The sequence below is a fragment of the Rhododendron vialii genome, chromosome 13a (assembly GCF_030253575.1).
Source record: "Rhododendron vialii isolate Sample 1 chromosome 13a, ASM3025357v1".
In the NCBI taxonomy this organism is placed as follows: Eukaryota; Viridiplantae; Streptophyta; class Magnoliopsida; order Ericales; family Ericaceae; genus Rhododendron; species Rhododendron vialii.
In genome coordinates, this window is record NC_080569.1 from 4,709,428 (window position 1) to 4,733,434 (window position 24,007).

The 24,007-nt window shown below is 37.6% G+C and overlaps 2 protein-coding genes across 5 annotated transcripts; both read left to right on the top strand.

Moving 5' to 3' along the window:
* The first annotated feature begins 54 nt into the window (after nt 1–54).
* Nucleotides 55–5,786, top strand: LOC131314474 (GDSL esterase/lipase At4g28780-like). The gene is made up of 5 exons (XM_058343114.1): nt 55–421; nt 560–687; nt 3,601–3,843; nt 4,335–4,587; nt 5,307–5,786. The coding sequence occupies exons 1-5, from the start codon at nt 169–171 to the stop codon at nt 5,537–5,539; spliced, it is 1,110 nt and encodes a 369-aa protein (XP_058199097.1). The 5' UTR covers nt 55–168; the 3' UTR covers nt 5,540–5,786.
* Nucleotides 5,787–7,740: 1,954 nt separating this feature from the next.
* On the top strand, nt 7,741–19,047 carry LOC131313357 (uncharacterized). 4 transcript variants are annotated; one of them, XR_009196179.1, is made up of 18 exons: nt 7,741–7,878; nt 8,050–8,147; nt 8,261–8,363; nt 9,163–9,231; nt 9,349–9,510; nt 10,243–10,316; nt 10,548–10,650; nt 10,950–10,992; nt 12,446–12,508; nt 14,160–14,389; nt 15,965–16,085; nt 16,168–16,271; nt 16,551–16,664; nt 16,781–16,951; nt 17,035–17,178; nt 17,256–17,401; nt 17,836–18,101; nt 18,237–19,047. XR_009196179.1 is itself a non-coding variant. In XM_058341633.1 (17 exons), exons 2-17 carry the CDS (start codon nt 8,084–8,086, stop codon nt 17,985–17,987), a joined length of 1,863 nt encoding a protein of 620 aa, XP_058197616.1. In that variant the 5' UTR covers nt 7,741–7,878; nt 8,050–8,083; the 3' UTR covers nt 17,988–19,047. The 4 variants fall into 4 exon arrangements, 3 of the variants coding, with proteins under 3 accessions (XP_058197616.1, XP_058197617.1, XP_058197618.1); XM_058341633.1 differs by having other exon boundaries at nt 17,836–19,047; XM_058341634.1 differs by lacking the exon at nt 16,551–16,664 and having other exon boundaries at nt 17,836–19,047.
* The last annotated feature ends 4,960 nt before the right edge of the window (nt 19,048–24,007 follow it).

Here is a 24,007-nt window from a genome sequence, read left to right on the forward strand (position 1 = left end):
CCAAATTATGGGGCCTAGTGATGCTCTGATTCTGCAGTAAAAACATCTCATTAAGAGCAGAGTTTCTCGCTTATATAGACGTCCCATTCCTTCCTTCACATGCAACTCTAAAGTCTAGAGAGAGAGAGAGAGAGAGAGGTACTCAGCGTCTCAGCCACATTGGTCGCCATGTCTAGTCCAGCTTCTGTAATTATCTTGTTTTTTGCACTAGCAGTACTGGCAGCAATGAGCCCAAATACTGCACCACAAGCTGAGGCCGCTCGAGCATTCTTCGTGTTTGGCGACTCGCTCGTGGACAATGGCAACAACAACTACTTGGTCACCACCGCGCGAGCTGACTCTCCACCGTACGGCATCGACTATCCCACTCATCGCCCCACCGGCCGCTTCTCTAATGGCTTAAACATCGCTGATATCATCAGTACGTAATACATTGTCTCCCTCTCACACATTCTTCTTTTGAACTCTCTTTTTATATGTTCAAGTTCAACCCATACATTAGTCAACAAAATTTGTTTTGTTTGAATGCAACCCCGCCACGCCAATGTGTTCAAACTAGGCGAGCAGCTCGGATCCGAGTCTACATTGCCGTACTTGAGCACCGAGCTCACCGGACAAAAGCTGCTTGTGGGTGCAACCTTTGCTTCCGCCGGAATCGGAATCCTCAACGACACCGGAATTCAGTTTGTAAGTCCAAGTCAATGGTGAATTGTCAAATTTGTACTGGTATTCATTAGTTTTAAGGGGCTGTTTTTATCCTTCAGAGCAGCGCATTAAAGAGTTGCTCAAAATAGAAATACTATATCTCTGTCTCATGAAGTTTTGAAGAAGATGTGGGTCCAGGTGCTACGCCATGTCATAAAAATAAGGAGGTCCAATGTGATTTTGGAGAAGAGAGGGGCATACATCATGATTTGAGTGAAATCTAGGGGTGCTAGTGAAGTTTACCCTTAATTGGAGGGTTAATTACATACATATTTTTCCCTTAGACTATAATAACCCTTTCACATTACACCCTTCATATAAAACATCCTACACCTTGCCCCCTTAATCTACCATTTAGTATCACTTAGCCCCTTGTGATACTCTTCTGTCATAGTTGCGCGTTAGAGTCCAATATGGCATGCATATGTGAGTAATTTATAACCAAAATCTCTCTTTTTCAATGAGACATTGCTATCAATTTTTCTGGCTTATTCTTTGTATGTTTATAAATTTTCATTTACTTATTTTTTTTAAAATATACATCCTTTAATTCGAGAAATATGCTTCTCTCCGGCATTTATTTGATCTATGGGCCCCACTACGGCTCGAATAATTTTTATGTCAATTTGTAAACATGAGCCATAAAAATAATTTTAAACTTATATCTCGATAAAATGGAATATTTTTGTCACAAATTAGACACATATGAATGTTATATTGGAGTCTAACGCTCAATGAATGAAAGAGTAACAAAATGGGCTAAGTGATACTAAATGACAGATTAAGTGGAGAAAGGTATGGTTTTTTAGATAAGGGGTAAAATGAAAAATATTGATAGTCTAAGGGAATAATCTGTGATTAACCCTTAATCGGGACGTCTGGCCTTGAAACCCGCTTGAACTCGCGCTTTAAAACCTCCAGTTTAACGCTTTACCACGTCATTAGTCTTCTGGGATTCGTTTCAATGAAACATAACCCGTGATTATAAACACAAAAACTTGAATTTACTTCGAGATTAGATATCTATTCATATCTAATTAGCATGATTTTTATTAAGATTAGTGTTCTTGATGAGTTCTTCCATATGAACGATTACGATTTATGAGATAAACCTAATTTAAGTCCATATTCGATTATTATCATAAGATAGCATGAACTAGCTTACTTCTCATCTTGACCATGTGAAGTACAAACAGACCCATACTCGCAATTCTCAAACGCGAGTAACTTTGGACATATACGTACCTGTATCTCTGTATATATAGGATTGGTATATACGTATATATAATTCTCCAAAATTTCGAAATAACTTCATCCTCCGTACATCAACACCGATCGAAACCATGAATATCTTCGCTGAAAAGCCCAAAGCCAAAGGTTTGTGCCCTAATTTTGCTTTGTGATATTCACAAAATTTGGACTCTCCAAAATTAGTTATACTCCGTTCAATTGCTCATGTTTCTTGATTTTGTATTAAATTGATCATTTTAGTATCTTGAATTAACCTCATTGTAGTAGCATCTTGTTTCCTTCAAATAGCGATTGGACTTTTTTTCAGTTCTTAAATTGGAAGTGCACGAAAGTACAAGGAAGGGTTTATGGTAGAATGAGAGATCCTCCTCTTAGGGTTTATTCTTCCCCATATATATGGAAATTTATGTCATGCTCCCAAGTGGTATGGGAGCATAATGCTCCCACTGAATATGAACTCTTGGATTGAAAAATAAATAAATCACGGCCGTTATATCAAAATCACCCACCAAAAAGTGAGGTGATTTTTGCCAAAAAAGACATGGTTTCACTATTTTTCTGCCAAAAAAATTGCAATATTACTTACCACAAAAATAGGGTTTACATACAATTTACTAATTTACTAAGGTCACACATACTATGTTGTATGGTTACACTTATTACTGAGATGTTTTGATAATCAATGGTTGAGATGAACTTATACAATCCAATGGTTAGAAACAATTGGGAGCATAATGCTCCCAAACCGCTTGGAAGCATAATAGCCATTGCCTATACATTTCTCCAAACTTGTCCTCCAAGCATACGCGTGCTCGGGACGCACGATAACCGCTTTGGTTGACGTAACATATGAATACCGAGGGAGACGGTTATGTTCACGTGCACAAACTTCCATGAGTTACGCGGGTCATATCAGTCTGGTTTATCTGAAGCGCACAATTTGGACAAGGCAACAGAGCAGACCCAGGTGCTATAAGAGAATCCGGACCAGTGAGTTGGTCCGGCTCAATAGTTGGGCTAGGCCCAGTAGGTGTGCATCCCAGGCTCATCGGCACGCTGGGCCTATGTGGGTTATATCGTTCGGCTCATTAGGGAGGACATCTGTTCTGCCCACTACAGTGCACTTTTACATGCATCTATATTATGTAAGTAAACATTCAAATCAAATTAAGCCTCGTGTCCCAATTAACTTCTCTACATTCTTGGGTGAATACATATTTGCACATATACATGTATTCGTTTTGTGCATGGTCTCTTTGGGGGGTGTTTTGAGTATTATCAAGCTTTTAAAGTACACAACTCTGCCAAGGAAAATCGATTCAATAAGGTCGAAATGGATCGTGTTCAAAATACTATAACGAGGGACCATCTTTAGTATGAATCTTAAAAACTCCAACTTTTTCGACTCTTTCTGTTATTTTCGTTGTATCTAGCATTGCTCGAGCTTTGAGAGTATTTTATTTTGTGCCAACAAAGTATTGCTTGGTGCATTCAGAATCACCCCACTTTTATGGGGGTGTGAATTCTTGATAGCAGCTTTAACATGGATTATCCTGGAACTTTCAGACTCTTCACTTCTTTCAGTCTGATCTACGCATTTATATTTTCAAGTCAATTAACTTTCAAAAATTTTGGTATGTGTAGGCAAACATCATAAGAATCTCGCAGCAAATGGAGTTCTTCAAACAGTACCAGGATCGTGTTAGCGCTATGATTGGACCGGTGGAGACAAAGCGGCTTGTCAACGGAGCGCTTGTTCTGATAGTGCTAGGCGGCAACGACTTCGTTAACAACTACTTCTTCACTCCTTATTCTGCCAGAAGGCTCCAATACTCTCTGCCTGAATTCTCCAGCTTTCTCATCTCCGAGTACAGCAAAATTCTAATGGTAATTTGGATGTTCTCATTTTCTTGCCTTGAAAGCACGAAATTAATCCATCACGTGGACATAAATAATTTACTGCAAACAGTCATTTTCTTTGAGAGTTGGATTTTTAATATTTTGATAATCTGAAAACGATCCTGCCAACTGCAATCTTAGGTCGCATGGCTGCAGCTTAAATTGAAATATATCCTGCGCAGTTATTTTACTTAAGATTTTGCTTTCACGGTTAGACTATTTAAACAAGCATTGCAACATAATTCAGGCTTGGCTAGGGTAAAGTCATTATTTTCCTTGCAATTTTCGGTCTTCATTGAGTTTTCGAGAAAGGAAATTACTTTTCAAAATTGGAAATTACTTATTTTAGTTGTTAAAAATTGTAAAAACTTTCCTGTTGGAACTAAACATGCTAACTTGTAGATTTTTCTTCCTCATCTTTACTTTTTCTCTTCATAAAGCCTTTATTTTTGTTCGTCCTACTTGTGTATTAAACGCAGAGGCTATATGAACTGGGAGCCCGCAGGGTACTGGTGCCAGGAACTAGCCCATTGGGTTGTGTCCCGGCAGAACTAGCCACTCAAAGCACAGATGGTGAGTGCGCCGAGGAACCCCAACAGGCTGCCCAAATCTTCAACCCACAACTGATTCAGATGATCAAAGACCTCAATCAACAGCTGGGCTCAGACGTCTTCGTCGCTGCTAATTCGATGAGAATGCACAGTAACTTCATCAGCAACCCCCAATCTTTTGGTCAGTCTCTCTTCGGCCCTGCTGTCTGATTTTCAGATTCTAAATAATTTCCAAAATGTGTATGGATACAATCGACTGGGTAGACCGATAGTTGATTGTTTCGTGGCTCACTTGACACGGTTTAGATTGAGAATTACACTACTTATATGTAATGTGGACCTAAAAGATGTATGCGTAAATGAGTCGGGACTGAAAAGACAGACAACTTGTTAGTACTAGTATGTAACTAAGAAAAACATTTGAAGGTTTGCATGTATATTCACTTAATTTTGTGGTCCTGATTGCCAACAGGATCTTACGCACACCTAATCTCTAGGACTAATTTCACCGTTTACCAGCTTGCCGATAATGAACATGTATATACATAATCAGCAATGTTACACACAGAAAGTTGCCGTAAAAGTGAAATGTGTTTCGAGTGTGACTCCCGCCACAAGGAAGTTTGAGATTCTGACTATACAACAAATTTCACACGAACTTTTTGTACTACATTTTAACTTTTCCGTTCAGATTATCGAAAAATGTTACCCTTACCCTCTTGAGATATATGTGCTAAAAAAGTGATACGGTTTAGAAGTTAAAACTTAATCTGATCGGCTGGAAAACTAATCGGCAAAGAAAAGAGAGGCATTTTCGTGTGTTCCCGACCAAATCACACGAGCTTTAAAAAAAACACTGACACAGTATGACATTTTTGTTTGCCGGGTGCGACGCAACAGGTTTTGTTACATCGAAGATGGCTTGCTGCGGGCAAGGACCCTACAATGGTATTGGTGTTTGCAACCCTACATCAAATCTCTGTCCCAACAGGAAGCTCTATGCGTTTTGGGATCCATTCCATCCCACCGAAAAGGCAAATCGGATCATTGTCCAACAGATGATTACCGGGTCTAGCGAGTACATGCATCCCATGAACCTCAGCACCATCATGGCTATGGACTCCAGAAACTGAAGCTGAATTACTCCTAATTTTATGGAGAAGGACATACCAATATTTGTTTATCTGAGTAATCATTTTGCTTAATTATGTGCTGTTGTGTTTGAACTCTGTTCCGTTACGGGTAAAATGCACCTTTGTTGGTCCCTGGTTGAAATGTAAAGCGCCTGGAAGTATGCTTAGCAGCTTGATTTAATAATCGACATATTAGCTTAGAGAGATGTATGGAAATGCCATTCTATTGAATCATTGCTATTATTAATTCTTGCAATTTAGAACAAAATTACTTCGAGCTCACATGTGGGGTGCATACCTTATCCCGAATTTTTTTTCCGACTAAGATCTCGATAATTGATGTACTCTTATCTTATTCTCTTTTTTCTCAAGACATGCAGTCTTAACATGTAACTTATGCAGAAAATCAGGCATATAATAGAGTAAGAGAGGAGGCATGTATGGTCAATTCGTATGATATTTTCTCATCTAAATGGAAGGAGAGACTTTGTTGGAAACTAGTGAAATCACCTAGAGACACAATTTTGGAAAAAAAAACACAATAGAAATAGTAGTATGTTTTTGGTTCTCAGTTTTTTTCTTTAACAATAGTTTTTGTAATCGAAAAATAGAAAAGACAAACAATTCTTTTGTTAACACCTAGTTTTCCCCAAAAAAAAAAAAGACAAGTTGGTTTTTTTTTCCTTATTCGAAAAAAAAATTTCGCATTGGTATGCTTTGTGAAGTTTACCCTTAATTGGAGGGTTAATTGCATGTTTTCTTTTTCTTCTTTTCTTTTTTCCATATGACTCTCTCCAATCCTATGGAATTGGAGAGAAGCCGAACTCCTTAATGGATGCTTACCGCACATGTAAATCACAAGCTATATATGGCAACATACATTCCACCCCAACCGAGCGGAAACAAAGTCGAAAGCAAATAAAAATAAGTTACCAATTCACATAAAAACATATATTACGTGCTCAATTGCCAACTCGACATATTCCCTACTCAACGGTCGGTCATGTGTCAGCAAAATAGGGAAAATGGGTGGGCCACACGTAAGGACAATTTTTTTTTTCCTCCATACGTTTTTATGTGAGTTTTGCCCCGCGTCTTAAGTTACTAACCTAGAAATATGCCTATGCAATGGTTCGTGTGTGTGTTTACTAGATACGGGATAATGTAGTCAAGGCTAAGAACTTATCACTAGAATTTTTCAACACTAGCTGCATCCAGATCTCCTGGGCTTAATTACATATTTTCCCCTTAGACTATTACCCTTTCTCATTACACCCTTCATCTAAAACATCCTAGACCTTGCCCCCTTAATCTGCCATTTAGTACCACTTAACCCGTTGTGCTACTCTTCTGCCATAGATGCATGTTAGAGTCCAATATGGCATGCACATGTGACTATGTGGGTAATTTATAACCAATATCTCTATTTTTTAAGGAAAATTTGATATATTAATTTTGTGGCTTATTCTTTATATTTTTATAAATTTTCATTTACTTCTTTTTAAAAATGCATCCTTTAATTTGAGGAATATTCTTCTCTCTGTTATTTAGTTGCTCTATGGCCACCATTACAACTCAAATATTTATTTATCTTAACATTTGTAAACATTTTAGACATGAGTCATAAAAAAAATTTAAACGAATATCTTGGTAAAGAGAGATATTTTTGTCGCAAATTAGACACATATGAATGTTATATTGGAGCTCAAATCTGAACGGAAAGAGTAACTAAAGGGGCTAAGTGATACTAAATGATAGATTAAGTGGGGCAAGGTGTGATTTGTTAGATAAAGGGGGTAAAATGAAAAATAGTGATAGTCTAAGGGGATAATCCGTGATTAACCCTTAATTGAACGTCCGGCCTTGCTCCCCGTTTCGTGCTCCCTAGACGTCAGTCTTCTAGGATTTGTTTCAATGAAACATAACCCATGATTATAAACCTAAAAGCTTGATTTTACTTCGAGATTAGATATCTATTAGTATCTAATTAGTATGATATTTGTTAAGATTAGTGTTCTTGATAAGTTCTTCCATATGAACGTTTAAGATTTATGAGATAAATCTAATATAAGTACATATTCGATGATTAGCATAATATAGCATGGACTAACTTACTTCTCATCTTAAACCTGAGAAGTACAAATATACAAACTCGCAGTTCACAAGCGCGAGTATGGCAGTGTTTCGGAGTAAAAGCGTAGTCTGGTAGTGTTTGGCGGTTTGTCGCGGGGGTTTAGAGGTTTTGACGACTTCTTGCGGGTACCAATCTAGGGTTTGCGGATAAAAAAAATCTAGGGCTTTCTTGCCAAGCGACCTAAAACCGATTCATGGCTTGAAAGGTAACCCTAATTTGCACTTCAAACGTTCATTTTTTTTGTTAGTGTTCTCGATTGCTCAAAATTCAGACTGCTACGACTTGTTCTCTGCTTTGTTCAACTTTAGAAATTTGAGTTCAAATCCAAATTGTGGAAGAAAATTGATATGGTCCTTGTTTCTGGAAACTTCTGCAGCCACGCAGTTTCCTCTGTTCCCACTTCTCAAAGAATGGGTGAAGTTCCATCTCTTTTCACTCTATGTCTGAATGCAGTTAGGAACGAAATTCTACGCGGTAATGCGTTAGATGCTTTGTGTTTTTTATTTTTATTTTTATGTATCTGGAAGCGACACTGATGCTATAAGCAAAGAGACTTACATGTCATATTTGGTGAAATCTGGTTACAGGGGATGATTTTCCACGAGATGTTTACGAACTTCCGTCGGATTTGTTCGATAGCTTGCTGACATGCTTGCCTCCATTGGCATTGCACAAGTTGCAAGAGCAGATGTGAGCTCAACAATCTTAGACTTACTTGTTTACATAATGTAACTACATATGCATACCCTTTACGTAATTGCGTATGAAACAAAGAAAGCTATCACCTTTTTTTTTTGCTAAGTGAAGCTATCACTTCTTATGGAAATGAAAGTTGACTAGTTGCTCAATGGGTGTTCGTGCTGCGTCAATATTGGTATATGGGCTTTAGCTCTTGTATTTGGAAGTTTGTGAGGAGTTTTAGAGATGGCATCGATTATGTTTACTATGGTGTTACGACTTTGCACTGCTGACAATTAGTAGCTAAAGCTAGTGGGTTCTAGGAATTAATTTTCCGAGATGTTTGAACTATTAACTTCATATAGCTTTCTTAAGGAGACTCTAAGCTGTGGTGCCCATGACTATGTGTTCACTAAATCATCTGGATGACAATTTAGAAGTTGAATCGTGGGGTTGTTAGCGCTGGTGAGGTTGTTCGCATAGGGTATACTTATTGTGCTATGTGACAAATGATAATCTCTAACATTTGAACATGTTTTACTGTTTGAGCAAGTTGTTCATAAGTGGTGACTTGGTTAGTCTTGGATATAGAGAACGTGCATACGTATTTTAATGTACACGTAGTTCATTGTTAATACTTCTCTCTTTACTCTTAGAACTTGTGCTAGTTCAGAGTCTATGTGTTTTTCTAAATCATTTTTACTCTCTTGGTCTTTCTGGCTTAATGCATTCATCCTTTCATGCTCCAAAAGATCTAGGAAAAGGAAATTACGTGACTCGTTCTTATAGTTCTACCTAAATCTTCTTTCAGGCCATTTGAGAATTGGGATGATGGCATATCTGCAGATGGTTGCTTCAGAAATCAAAGGAAACGCAAAAGGTTTGAAAACAATAGAGTGTATCCAATCTCCAAAAGCACATTTGATTGGTCTAATTTTAAACTACCAAGTTAAGGTACTAGAAGGACTAGTACATTACGAGATGAATGTCTTTGCAGATATTCGAACTTCGATACCTTGTGGAGAACGTTTTATAAGTCACGTTGGCCTGGCCGTGTCAGTAAAAAACCACCAGTAAATTGGTTGGAAGGACAAAATGCAGATGGCCATAAATCAACAAATGACTGGCAACAGATCTACTGGGAGGCACACTTACAGAAGTATGCCTGCTTAATTTCTTCTTTTTTTGTTGGTAATCCAAAATTTTATTAGAAAGACTGCACAAATACAGAAACTAAGGTAGGCATACATACCTCCCTGCATGATAGAAAACTCCCAAACAGAGGTAGTACTAAACTGATACAGACATATAACCAAACATTCTAGGAGTTAGATGCCAAGAATGGCATAGGGCTAGATTAAGGGGGGTAGGCTTACCAGAGGAGAATTGGGATCCCCCTAATTCGAAGATCAAACTTATCTGCTGAAGGATTGAGGATGAAGGTTTTCCCACTAAGCAATTCTCCTCATGATACTAGAAGGTTTTCCCACTAAGCTTCCCAATGAGCCAGGAGATCTCATTGTTCCATAACGGTGGAACTTTTAAGATTCCACAATTTGAGCAAACTTGCTTTGAAATATTCTTAGAGAAGGTGCTGATGAAAAATTGGTGATTCGTGTCTTCATCTTGGAGATTGCACCAAGAGGGGATACTTGCATCTCCCAACTAATCAACCTGTTTTTGGTTCTGGGACAGTATGTAAGTGCCATCCATAGCATGAAACAATGCCTTGCAATGGAAATTGGATACCATATGCGATTATGCCAATGAATAATAGTGTAACGGCCTCTTAGAGTTTCTGTTTAATTTGGTTTGAAGTTATAGAGAATATTAGTACTTTCTACTATTCCCTCCTTGCTCAGCACATTTATTACTTTCACTTGAAAAACAGTTGCCTCGATGAAGCAGCAGAGATAGCTTTGCTCCCGTCTTTTGATGGATGTATTGGCGAAGTAAGAATTCCAGGTATCTATAGGAATATGATTATGTAGGATATTTCATATTGGTGAAGCAGAATCATATGAGTGATAACTATATTTGGCCAAGGGGGAAATTTTACAAGAGCTTTCCCCGCACGACACTTTTTTCTTTTTCGAAGGATACCTAGCAGTAAAAAAATGATTTTTCTCCTCTTCTATCTGAAAAACACATTAACAAAAAAAAAGGGTAGTGTCAAGCATTTCTTTGTATGTGCAGATGCCGTACTAAAAGCCATTGGTTATGAGGGGCACATGAATTGTTCAAGACCTGACTATGCAAAGTTGTCTCATCATTGCCAACACTTTTGTTACTTGGCCAGGTAACACCATTTCAGTTTTGTGGGTATTGACTTAGTGGCTATTTTAAATTACTGTAGTGAACCTAGTCATGGCTTCATGTACCAGCCATTTACCCTTGTTCACCTGCAAACCTTTTCTCTCCACACATTCTATGTAGTTGACCTCTCTTACAGTTGCAACAAGCATCTTAGCTCATACATTTTACCTTTCTTCCTGATCGTTCTATGTTCCAACTTCCTGATCTACCTGTTTTGTGTTTGACCACTTCTTGAGTTTCTGGGAGGGTTAGGTTATTGCATCATGTTTGTCTGTTGTGCAGATATCTGAGACTTCAAAATGTTCTTTGCGTTGCAGAAACTTGTGTAAGTTTTAAATCCTATGGATGGGAGATAATCTTGGTTAAATACTGTTTTCTTAGTTGGATCCCTTGTTTTTGTCCTTATAAATCATCTTGAAGTGCCATACAGTAGCAGAAAATGGTTTTTATGAGTCTGATGTTAACAATATGTTCTGGAGTAGTAGTTGTATCCAACGTAATTTAAGGCAGTCTGTAATTTCGTTTTTCCATATAGAGGGTCTTTTTTGACTTTTTTTTTTCCAGTTCATCTTTCTATAACTCAACTTTGATCAGCTCCCCTTTAGTTCCGTTGTGTTTACACATGCATCTTCTTTCTCTTATTGGCCAAAGGGTGACGACGAGAACATTAAACTAAGTTAAATGGGCAAACGTTTATCAGTACATGTAAATTCAAGGTTAGATTCCAATAGATGCTTCCAAAACGGCAATTGTTTGAAGGTGGTCAATTTGCTGCCGGATAATATGCGGCATATCATATATAACAATAGCGCACTTACCTTATGTTAGTGCGGTACTGCCTTTAGCTTACCACGAATTGTCTACAAAAGTTTTGTTATCTGGGAACGTTAACATTCAATTTTCTACCATCCCTTTATTTTCCAACTTGTTCAAAGTAACAATACTTATATACACTCACCAGCTTTGTAGCACGGATACGGGAGCGATAATTCTCAACAAGGGATACAAATTTTTTTTAAGAATATATTTGTAGTTATTTGTACCTACATGGTAACCTCTAATTATTTTGGTTAAAGCTTTTACTGAATGCATTATGACCGATGTCCGATGGTGTTTGCCTATATGCATGTTTTAACATATTACACTTTTGGCCCAATAGTTTTGAATTTATGAGCATATAGCCCAGGAAAAGCTTTTAAAATTTACCAATGTCAATCCGCTGTGTCGCCCCTTGTCCCCCATGTCTCAGGCATGTTCCACCATAAAATGTTATAACTTCTATGGAGAAATCATGTGGGGATCCCACACATATTTTTTGATGTCCCCAGCTTGCCTGACACGGGTACGGCTACCTCCTAGGTGTTGGTGCTTCATAGCTTACCAGAACATTGGGAGGGATCAGCTCTGAATATGTTTCTGTTATTAGCAAATAGGGTGGGCACTTCTCTAGTGCTTATTAACGAACTAAATTTCAATGTTGTATGCCTGAAGCACTTTGTTTTGGCATAACCATAGTGTACCCAGACCCAATTGTTTTGCTGCTTCTGATTCTCACTTTTGAATTTTCCTAATCTTTAAGTGGAGATGAAACTTGGTTAATTTCTGAAAATTAGCAAAATTTAAGAGCAAATGAATTTTTTGTTGGCTCAGGGTATGAATTGTCTTCAGGAGAGTCTCTTACAGGGTTTATATATAAATTTTCAGATAAGATGTGGAAAAGTGATATTTTCAATGACACTGAGTATGTCCCTGTTTCCAAATTACTATCGTTTTTGCAGAATTTATTAAGGACCAGTAAATTGCAATGCTTGGAACTACGGTGGATTAAGTCGCAAGAACACGTAAGCCTAATTCTTTTCTGTATGTGCATATATTTATTTTGCAGATATAAGAACTTCTTGCATTAATAAATAAATATCAACTGAAACAAGCACAAGTATACAGCTTCCACTCTGCTATGCTAACGCAAATAAAAAGAGCCATCCCATGCATGCTTGTGGCTAGTGGTCTCCAGAATTTGGCAAATTTTAAACTATCTCTAGGGTTTTCCATTTGGCAATTCCTCCACAAGTATAAGCATGTATGTCTCTTTGTTTTACCACCCCGCGTGGCAATAAATTGGGGGGCTTTTCAAATGGTGTGACGAATCACTCCATATCTTTTTTCTCTCCTTATACTTGTCAATTTAAAACACTGGTGGAATAAAGGGATTGTATGCGAGGATGAGTTTTTGGCATCCTTTTGTAATCTTTGCAGCTCGTAGTTGATTGTATCTGTATATGATGAAAGGAAAGAATCACCATTTTGTGATATTTTATAATTTATTGGCATGGTTATGTATATGTCTGATATGGCTGCTGAATAAATCTATATATTACGTTGTATAGAAAATGTAATTTACTAATTTACATGGACTTGAGCATGGGTGTCAGTTGCAGGTGTGACCTTAGAGGTCAGATCAAGCAAAGATGATTCATGTCTATGTAACGACCTGTTGTGGGTGATACAATGGCCTTTAATATAAGTTCATGCTGTGATAAAAGGCACTTTACTTCTTTTTTATCTGTATGCAACACATATAAATTTAATGGCAATGTTAAGTACAGTCATTGAACGTGTGTTCAATGTGAAGTATCAGATTTATATCGAACATCCTTGTCCAGGTGTCAAGTGGTGGGACACGCGTACACAGTCCATTTTAACATTGGTCTTATTGATGATGCTTACCAACACTAGTTGGAAATGGGTCATTTGACTCATTTACCATTGGTCTTAAACAGTGCTTACAAACACTAGTTGGAAATGGGTAACCCATTCTATCTATGTTGGCCATGGCAGTTGTATGTTCAAAAGCCATTTTCTTAGAGAATTAAGTGGTTCAGAGAAAATCAATTGCAAAATTTATGAGAACAATTTTTAAGCAAGTTATTTCTCAGTCTTCAAGGAAGATCTAATACTTTGAATGGGGGTAGATTATACTTTACGCATGAATTACCCAATTTTCCTTTTGCCCGTAAAGTTTTCCGATTTGGTCTTAATACTTTGGATTTTGTCAATGCTCCAAATGAAGAAGTGTCTTGCAATATGGGAGAAACACCATGTGGACATAGAAATTACCCGTTTTGGCCCTTTAAATATTACAGGTTTCCCTCTTTGCTTGTGTAAACATTACACTCTTTCCACTTTGGTCAGTTGTGATCACTGACATGTTGTGAGACGTGACACTGTCAATTGGGGCGCATTGAGGAAAATATATATAATTACCTACTTGGAATAATGTAAAGCTTAGTGGCCGAAGTGATAATCGGCTAATACTTTAGGTGTGCAAAGTTTACACAGTAATACAAATGGTGGCAAGCAAAACTCTATTGTCTGTCATGTTGGTCGAAGTACCTGCCAGTCATGCATTTTCAAATCCAAAACGAAACTTGGTTAGCTTTACTGTTCTTTTTTCACAGCTTGTTTCTTGCTCATAACATATAAATCTCACAGGTTGAAGGATTGTGCAAGCTTTTGAACCAGAACAGAGAAACACTAAAATCACTTGAATTTGTCCACTGCAAGCTTTCTTCAACTATTGTGGATACAATTTGTGATTCTCTGTACCTGAAGGATGTTCATACTCATACAGTGGAACACTTCTCAATCAAGACATCAAGCTTTCTTGAAACCAATCAGTTTCCATTGCCAGTTGGACTAGCATCTTTTTTATCATCAGCAAGGTATGTATCTTCTCATTTCAAGCTCCTGGCTATCTAGACTTAGGTCATATACTTGTATTCATGGTCAGGTTTGGAGTCATGCTCTAGCTAAATGATACTTCACATTCAAGTTGTTTGCTTCTCTTCCCATTGGAATAGTTCTCTTTTTTAGACAATAATTCAGGATAAAGTAGGGCCTAGTGGCTCTTTACATGCCATGGTGATAAAACAAGGTTCCATGATACCGTAGGCTATATAAAATGTTTGCTGATGTATTCCAATCAAGTTTCCTCTTATGTCATCTGAAATTCTAAGACCCTAAGCATGGCCCCAACTATTCCTGAATTTCCAGGAATCCAATTGAGCTGCTTCCAACTTGTTATAATATTGGTGAGATGCAATCATGTTGTTCTGATTTGTAAGGAAGATCTTGGAAATGGAGGGTATATGGACATAATGTGAAAAGGGTGGAATATCTACTGTTGGATATAGATAACTTGGAAGATGATTTATTAGATTACTTTGTATTGTGGCTTATTTTTTAGTAGTTCGTGTAATACTGCTGTTGTTTGAGAACTTGGCATAATGTGAAAAGGGTGGAATATCTACTGTTGGATATAGCTAACTTGGAGGATGATTTATTAGATTACTTTGTATTGCGGCTTATTTTTCAGTAGTTCGTGTAATACTGCTGTTGTTTGAGAACTTGGCTGGTCAGGGTCTGTAAGGATGTATATTTGGAGCTTTTAGGAGTTAGAATGTTAGATAGGTGTAACATGCATATTGCATAGCATAAAGCCAGTAAGTAGCAGGGCTTGTGGGCTTGAAGAACAAGTTGTAAGGGTGAAAGCTAAAATGGGGTTTCTGTAATTTTTGCTACTCGTGAGGTTTGAAGTTTGAATCTGACAATTAGAATATGTTTGCTTTACTTGACAATGAAGATCATCCTGACCATCTAGATTCCAGGAAGCATACCTTCTACTTTTCTTCATATTGCTGTCTACCTTTTCAAAGTGCCTTATTGAGTGCAGTTCTTCTTGGTTGAGCCCCTTGTCATGTATGCACTCTGACCAGAGTTTCAAATTACTGATAAAGACTCAATTTTTCCGGATATTGGAAGTTGCCTCTATAAATTTCACACTCTTGTTTAAATGGAGCTAGATGGATTGATGGTCAGAGCAGGAAAAAAAAGGTGGAGCTAGATTCCATCCTGTATGCATGAAAGTATGGCTCTCTGTCGCTATTCATTGGGTTTGTTTTTGTGGTGGACCAAGCTTTGTGCTGCCTTCATGTCTAGCACACTTGGAGTATACTAATTCATAGTCAAACGCAATTACTAGAATTTAACCTCTTTTATAGAGAGCGGAATTTATTCTTTTGGGTGTATATTATTCATTTCATTTCAAATATTTGATTTCTTCTGTTTCTTACTGAAAAACACCTTGGCCTGTTTTGTGAAAACTTGAAAATACCATCTGTGTGTATGCTTCTTTGACCGCGTCTCCTCGTGGACATCAGTTTGCATGCATTAAGTCCAAGAGATTGTCTTTTCAACACCAGATCTGACTAGTGAAGCTCCCTTCATTTTGCTGCCAGGTCCTTGTCTTCGCTAACACTCTCAGACAACCATCTGGGGCAGAATTTTGCGAAAATGGTTTTTAGTACTCTCATCGATGCTGCATCCTCCATATCTGTCCTCGACCTTTCAGAAAACAATGTGAGTGATGCAGTTTGTTTTATAATCTGATGACTATTGAGTTACTAAAATAAGCAAACATAAACTTCACTGCGAACTACAGATTTCTGGCTGGCTTTCTCATTTTAGATGGAGATCGTCAAGTTGCTCCCAGATGTCATCAGGAATAGGAAACTCATTGCAATCATTACACTTGCTGAATCTAAGGTATCCCAAATTGATGCATGATCTCTGTGTCTTATCGGACAATCATATGATGGAATTATTGTGAAGATGCGTATGAACCATTAATAAGCTTATATGACGGGAATAGCCTTCTTCTTGTGCTCCTGATTGATGCTCATCGTTCAGCTCTGAAATTTGTGCGATTATCGTTTTCTAGAGAAAGGAACTTCTTGTATGCAAATGTTCTATTGATTTCGGGATTTATTTCTTCTGTTACAAACAGTATGTTGGTGCATGACTTTGTTACTTATTTTATTACAGGGGAAATAATCTACGCAAAGATGATGCAGCCTGTCTTAAAAATGCTCTGGTTCATATGCCTAATTTGGAGATTCTTGATATAAGTGACAACCCTCTTGAGGATGATGGAATCATGTCAGTTTGATTTTCCACCACATTTATTTTGACGAAAATAGTGATATGTTCTTATCTGCTGCTGAGTTGGGGCAATGTTCTGCTCAGCTGGTCTTACAGTTCCTTGGACATTACAGGATTTTAATTCCATACTTTATTGAGATGTCTGAAAAGCACTCCCCTTTCAAGGATCTGAAAGTGGAAAGTTGCGAGCTTTCGTGTGGTGGAGTGAGTCAACTTCTGTCTGTTCTTTCAACCTTAACTGGGCCCCTGAATTCTCTTTCTATTGGAGGAAATGACCTTGGCAGGTTAGTCTGGCTTATGTAGTTACGGAGATTATTAGACTTTCCCTTTTGTTCTCATGTATAGCTTTTGATATGCCGTCCTTCAGCAAAGTTGGAGCACCTTTGGGGAAATTTCTAGGCACAGGTATACGAGCACTGGATATCGAAGATATTGAACTTGGTCCATCTGGCTTTCTGGAACTACAGGAAGAAATAATAGAGGATTTGAAGCTTGTCTATATCAACATAAGGTTCGACCATAGACTTTCTCAGAACCTCTGTAGTAGCGTATGCTTGAATCATGAACGTGTTTATTAATGTTGTATAGCAAAAACCGTGGAGGGAATGAAGCTGCAAAGTTCTTGACAACACTCATTCCACGGGCTCCCGAACTTGTTGCATTGAATGCTGGCTATAATTTTATGCCTTCCCAATCCTTGTTATCTATATGCTCTGTCCTGAAGGTTGCAAAAGGTACATGTTTCCAACTGCGGAATTTCTTTTACTTCTGGACATATGCTTAAATGTTTGGGCCCTCATAATTCTAGAGTGATGGTGATACCATTTGTTGTCCAGAAATCTTATAATTGGAGAGCATTAAAAAATTTTGGATTGCTCTTATTTTTCTACACATTGATAACCCTTACTTCTGTTCATACAGCCACCTTTTGTAACCGAATTCAAATGTAAACCATTGTTCTCGGCTCATTTTTATCTTTTACATTGTAACCATCCTTTACTATTGATTTGCAAAACTGAATCTTTCTTACAACTCAAAATTGTGATTCCCTTAACAGCAAAGAAAGAGACAAAAAATAGAATTGTTGGAATATCAAAAACGTGAAATTTTCTCTTAATGCCATTTACAATCTTGGAGTTTTGACTTTTGGATACTTGGTTTTATCCAGGGAAACTTGAGCATGTAGACTTGACTGGAAATAATTTGTGTGTTCAATCTGCTGATGCAACTATGCTGGCTGAATTTCAGAAAAATGGAAATCCCATTTTTTTACTTCCTACATTGCCTGCTTCAAATGCTCCTTATGACGACGATCCTTAGGTGTTGGCAAAGTCTCTTAATTTCTGGACCATGGTTATGCTGCAGAACTACATATTGTAGAAATAGAGAAACTTATGCTGCAGAGTACTATCTATAGAAGTTGCTGAAGCAGTCGTGAGTTAGTTAGCTATGATGCTTTCTGCTCATCCAAATTACTGATTTCTTAAACTTAGTGGGAGAGAATTTCCCTGCTACATTCTGTTTAAATGTTTATTGGTTTGCCCTCAATCACTGATTACTTGGGTGTAGCGTTGCTTCTCGGATTCACGCACTTGTGAACAACACACAGCAACTGTCAGTTCTTCTGGGTATGACGACGATCTTCTGGAATTTGGTTATGTTATGAGTCTACAGTTAGCCTGTTTACGCTGACAAGACAGAGGCCCTCAAGGTAGCTGCTACTAGCAATTGGAAATCAAGCACTATTCATCCCAATTTCATATTCAAGTTTGTTATTACTCTGGAACCCTTGTTGATCTGGGAATAACACGAGTTACTGAAGCCTTTGAGTCACTTCAAGACTTCTGATTTCTCCTTTGAACGATGCAGACATTTCTGTCCAAAATTCCTAGGTGCTACCTGCTTTTTATGGAATCATTTTCGGTGGCGTTTATTTCATATTGCAGCATGAAAGCTTGTTTTCAGCAGAGTCAGTACCACATTGGCACACTTGGCTCAAATATCTACTGGAACTCAACTTTCATTGGAAATAGTCTACCATTCTATGGTAAGAGTTGCTGCGTTTTGGCTTTTCATTCTTGTTTGCCCATGCTAGTTCAGGATGTATGTTTTTTTTTTTTTTTTTTTTTGGGGGGGGGGGGGGGGGTGTTTTTTCGCTGGGAGAATGTGACACTAGGATAAGCTTGGATTCGATCAATCCAATCATAACATATGCAGTAGATGTTTTTTGTTGTGCACTATGGCAACACAAGCCAATCTCTTTCGCTGGTCTTTACTTTTCTTATCAGCTAGTACTGCAACTTTGTGGTGCTCGTGGAACACTGTCCACAACATAACAACCTTTTTCTATTGATTTGAAAGGTTTAACTTTTTTCTCTTCTTTTTTGGTGTAGTTCTGCTTTACTTCCATGCTCCTCCGGTTTCGTTGTATAGTACTCTACCATTGAATTTACTTAAGCTCCTACTAATATGTGGAGTAATTCGCTTCTATCGGGCTCTGCCTTGCCTATTGTAGTTTGTGTGTGAGGAGAAGTAAGAGAGAGGAATGGGAGTAATCATTCAATGCTCTCGAGACACAACCGGCCTACTTCATAATCATTCATTGTTGCGGGTTCGAGGCCAAAATGTATAGATCTCACATTAATTGTAGTGTGTGGAGGGGTACGGGGTGGCGTAATTTCTTAGAGATAGGGGATAAGAATACCTGGTGGTCCAGGTTGAAGCTTTTTGAAAATGTCAACTGTTGGCAATTACGTCTTCTATTTTATGAATGGCTCTCGTTAATTGCATTGGCCCTACTGTCATCCGTCCAAATTCTTGATTCGGCCATTACAGAACGGAACATTCTATTAAAACTTTTACTACTTTTTTGAGTGGGACATATACAAGTGCCCTTGAGAATGAAGGTAAGTATAAATAAAGTTGAAAAACACAAACTAGTTTTTTGGGTTTGACTCCCACTCAGCTTGTTATTCATTATAGTATGTGTTGGGCAAATTCATACGGAGCTGGGATCCGTACAGAGCTAGGTTTGTCCCGGTTTTAATTGTGATTCCCGACGATGTGATTAGCCTTCCGAACTAATCTGTTCGTTGAATTGGATTCCGCGTTATTAAAAGCAATACAAAACTCTTTTCCAACAACCCTTATCAGCCAACCTAACGTCAATATTTGTTAACACTCCTACCTTGCAAATACACATTCAGTGATTGATATATTTAGGTTGGGGACATGATGAAACAAAAGCTGATTGGGGATACATTTTTTCCCTTAAATAATCCTTTATCGAAAAGGGGTTGGTGCAGGGCTGGCCAGGGGTAAGCCCCGCAAGCCGATTGGCTCGGGCAACCCCGGCAAGGGGCAACAAAAAAAAAAAAATTTGTATGTATACAAAAATAAGAAAAGAAAAGAAATCCAGCAAAAAAATATATTTATGGGCATCATCCAAAAAATTTTGTACAAATTTTTAAAAAAAAGTAAATATGTATGGTTTCCACCTACTTTAAAATATTATGATACTTAAGAAAATTTGGAGGGTAAAAAAGAGGTTTTTACATACCTGAGGTGAATAACAGATAAAAAAAATTAGGAGGACAAATTATTAAGAGAGAAAATTAGGAGAGCTATCAGATAAGAAGAAAAAAAGAAAAGGGACGCTATAGCCAAAACGAGAAGGAACGGATGATGTAATTCAAGTTAAATGGACAATATAATCTTGTTTTTGTCCTTTTTTTTTGTTGCTTGTATGTCTTTTTTTATACTTAAACACTAGTGGGCAACGAGCCCTGTTATTCGCAATAAAGATTTGCAGACAACCACATAAGGAAAAACTCGTTTGGGCCCATTCTAGGTCCCACAAAAATCTAGAAAAATATCCATAAATTTTTTAATATTATTTTATGGGGCCTTGTAAAAAATCAGCTCTAATGGACATCAGTAAGTGTTACTTTTGAATTCATATGGGCGAATTGAGCAATTTCGCCCCAACGAATCCAAAAGTAATACTTACCGATTGATATCCCTTGGAGCCGATTTTTTACAAAGCTCCATAAAATAATATTCAAAAAATTTTGGATATTTTTCTAGATTTTTGTGAGACCCGGAATGAGCCCAAACGCATTTTTCCTTGCGTGGTTCCCTGCAAATCTTCCTTGCGATTAGAATTTTTGAGGAGTCTTGCTACCGGTACAGATTTTTGTGCACAGATTGTGCACAGATTTTGTTATGGGGCCCACCACGGGTCCCACACAAATCATCCAAGCCGTTCATTAAATGTAAAACATTTTTTCAAGGGTCTCCGTAAAAAATAAGCTCAATCCAATACCTATAGGTGCTTCATCCAACCATCTAACTTTTCATTCAGATTTTCGGATAATGAAAAGTTATACGATTGGATCGAGCATCTATAGGTATCGGATTGAGATTATTTTTTACGGGGACCCTTGAAAAAATATTTTACATTTAATGAACGGCTCGGATGATTTGTGTAGGACCCGTGGTGGGCCCCATAACAAAATCTGTGCACAATCTGTGCACAGATTGTATGTGTGGGTAGACTTTCTGATTTTTGAGTGGGCAACCAAGCGGAAGGTCGGGCTTGGGCAATCCAAATATCGGGGCCGACACTGGGTTGGTGGCTTGGCTTTGTCATGAAGTTAGCTCTTTTTATTGTATGTGTGTGTGTCAATCATCCCCCTCTTGACCCTTATCCTAATCCCTCCCTAAACTTAATTAACAAAGGTCCTTTACCCAAAGCAAAATTAATTAACAAATGAGATGGTGTGTGTTGAAACTGATGGACGTTTCAACAAACCACTTTGTGTGTACCAAAAAAACAAACAAACAAATCACTCTCTGTAGTTTTCTTGGTGAAACGTTTTGTCAGTATAACAACTTGATTGTTCCCATCAATTCTTCCCAAGAGATTTTTTATTTTGATGTGAGGATGAAATATGCGAGTTCACGGGTTAAGTCTTCTACTGTTATGCTCTTACACAATTAATCTCCTAGGATTTTTTTTTTCCTTTTCCCCAATTGAAGTCGACTTGAAAGAATGACCATCTGTTCTCCGGAAAATCAAGGTTCACACACAACCTATCCTTTTTCATTTTTTATTAAAATATACCCAAAAGTAGCTACAACATATTAAATTGTAGATATTGTACAGAAATGTTGCACATGAATGGAGTATTATACTCCGTTGGGACCCCTCTAATAGACTATGAGATCGATTTTTAAGGATTACTCGAGAGACGCTGCATAATTTAGATTGAATGGTCTGAGTTATAAAAAGTACGAGAATTGTGTGAACCATTATATATTTTGATGGAAAGTAAAGTTGGTATTCCTATGCAATCCACAATTGGCAGTTGTTGTTTACTATGATATACTGTGCTAAAAATCACTATACACATGGTTTAGAGAGAGAAAATGAGCCTTCATTTCAAATGCATTCAAGTACAATAGGAATAACGGATTCTCTTTGTTTACGTACCTACTAATACTTTATGGCAGTAATTTACATATGCCATTGTTAATTAGGTTTGTCAGAGAGCAGTTTAGTTCGCATCACTGTAAAGTGAAGACACATGATCGCTCTGGTAAAAACATGTGACTTGCAAGCCCACTGTTTTGTTAGTATTTTTTTTTTCCAATATTTAGAGGGTACTTTTATTGATACAAAAATCATACACAGGGAACGGGCAGCCAATCTTAAGGAGGGAGGAAAGTAATTACAAAGCAAAAATGATACTCACACAACAATTCAAATACAACCTCTCACATATATGTGGACTCCACACACACACTACTATGTGTGGACTCCACATGTCTGTGAGAGATTGTGTAAGTTATTGTGTTTGGATCGTTGTGTAAGTAACATTGTTGATTACAAAGGAAGCCTAAACTTACAAAATAACATTCAGAATTTTACACAGACAAGACTCGTCTTCAATCTCGAAAAGCCATAAAAATGACGTAGAAAACCTACCATAACAACACCCATAAGAGGTGAAAAAGTTCCGCGTTGGGGAGAAAGACACACAAACACCAACAAAAACAACAAACAATTGCAAACCTACGAGCAACAACAGATCCACACACCTAAATCCAACTGCAGATTAAGACCGCAACCCTCACTGTTGCCACCACCGTTGCCACTGGGGCAGCCGAACACTGCAAAGACCATGGATTGGATCCCCGATCATCACAGCAGCCACACCCTACCATCCAGCAACACCAACTCCTACCTCTGTCCCAAGAACTACAAACTCGTCCGGAAGCGAACTTATGCGACACCCAGAACAACAAGGACGGAGTTGGCATGATACCGTCGATGGAGCTGCACATGGTGAGAAAGATCGGAAAGAAATTACAGAAGATTAGTAGAAATCAGGTCGCATAATCCTCCAATAATACTCTAAGTTCTCGCTCTACGCTTTTGTCCTCACTCCTCGCTCTCACAATTCTAATGGTTCAAAAAACGTTTCTACGCTCTCGTTTACAATTAAAAGTTGACTTCATTAAATACTCCATTTGAAGCTTTGATGGAAACTTTACATTTGGGTTCATGGGCAAACACAAACCCATGTCATGAGCATTATCAATTCTGATATCCTCAAATGTTTGTACCGTACAACTATGTTGCTAAAATTTATTACAGTACTTGTATGTTTTGTAGAGCGACACCATCCCCGGTCAAGACCAACCAGTCAACCACCGTTGCTTCCACCTTGAACCACCACCATTGCTGCCTCCGAATTTAGGCAACCAGCCACTATTAAGTGATCGGAAATCGGAATCATGGGTTTGAAGTTGTGGGGCGTGGGAACTAAGAAAGGAGGATGAGGCTATATTTGGAAATTAGAATTTAGGTATAATTGAATTTGGTGTAGGTATTAAGAAAAAGAGGAGGTGTGAATAGAACTTTCTCATTAAAATATGGAGTGCACATTATATTTTCCTCATCTAACTAGTACAATAAACAACAAAATTACGTCGCTCATCTCAAATTTAGCCCTTGATAGAATAAAAATATAAAAATGCTAATGATAGCCCAATAAACTGTCAATAAGATAAGAGAAGAAGAAAAAAAAATACAGTTTCCTACCCATTAAAGTTTCTTAAAAAGTGTTATTAGTGTATAATTTTTTTAAAAATATTTTTGTCTTATTTGATTGTCAATAGCATAAATAATAAAAAAAAGTAATGATTTTCACACTTTTTTTTATTTATAAGTGAACTCTTTTTTCTGTCTTTTATGAAAAAATAATACACAAAAATTTCATTAAATGACAAAAAAAATGAAGTGTCTCGTTTTCAAAAGAGAGAGAATGAAATTA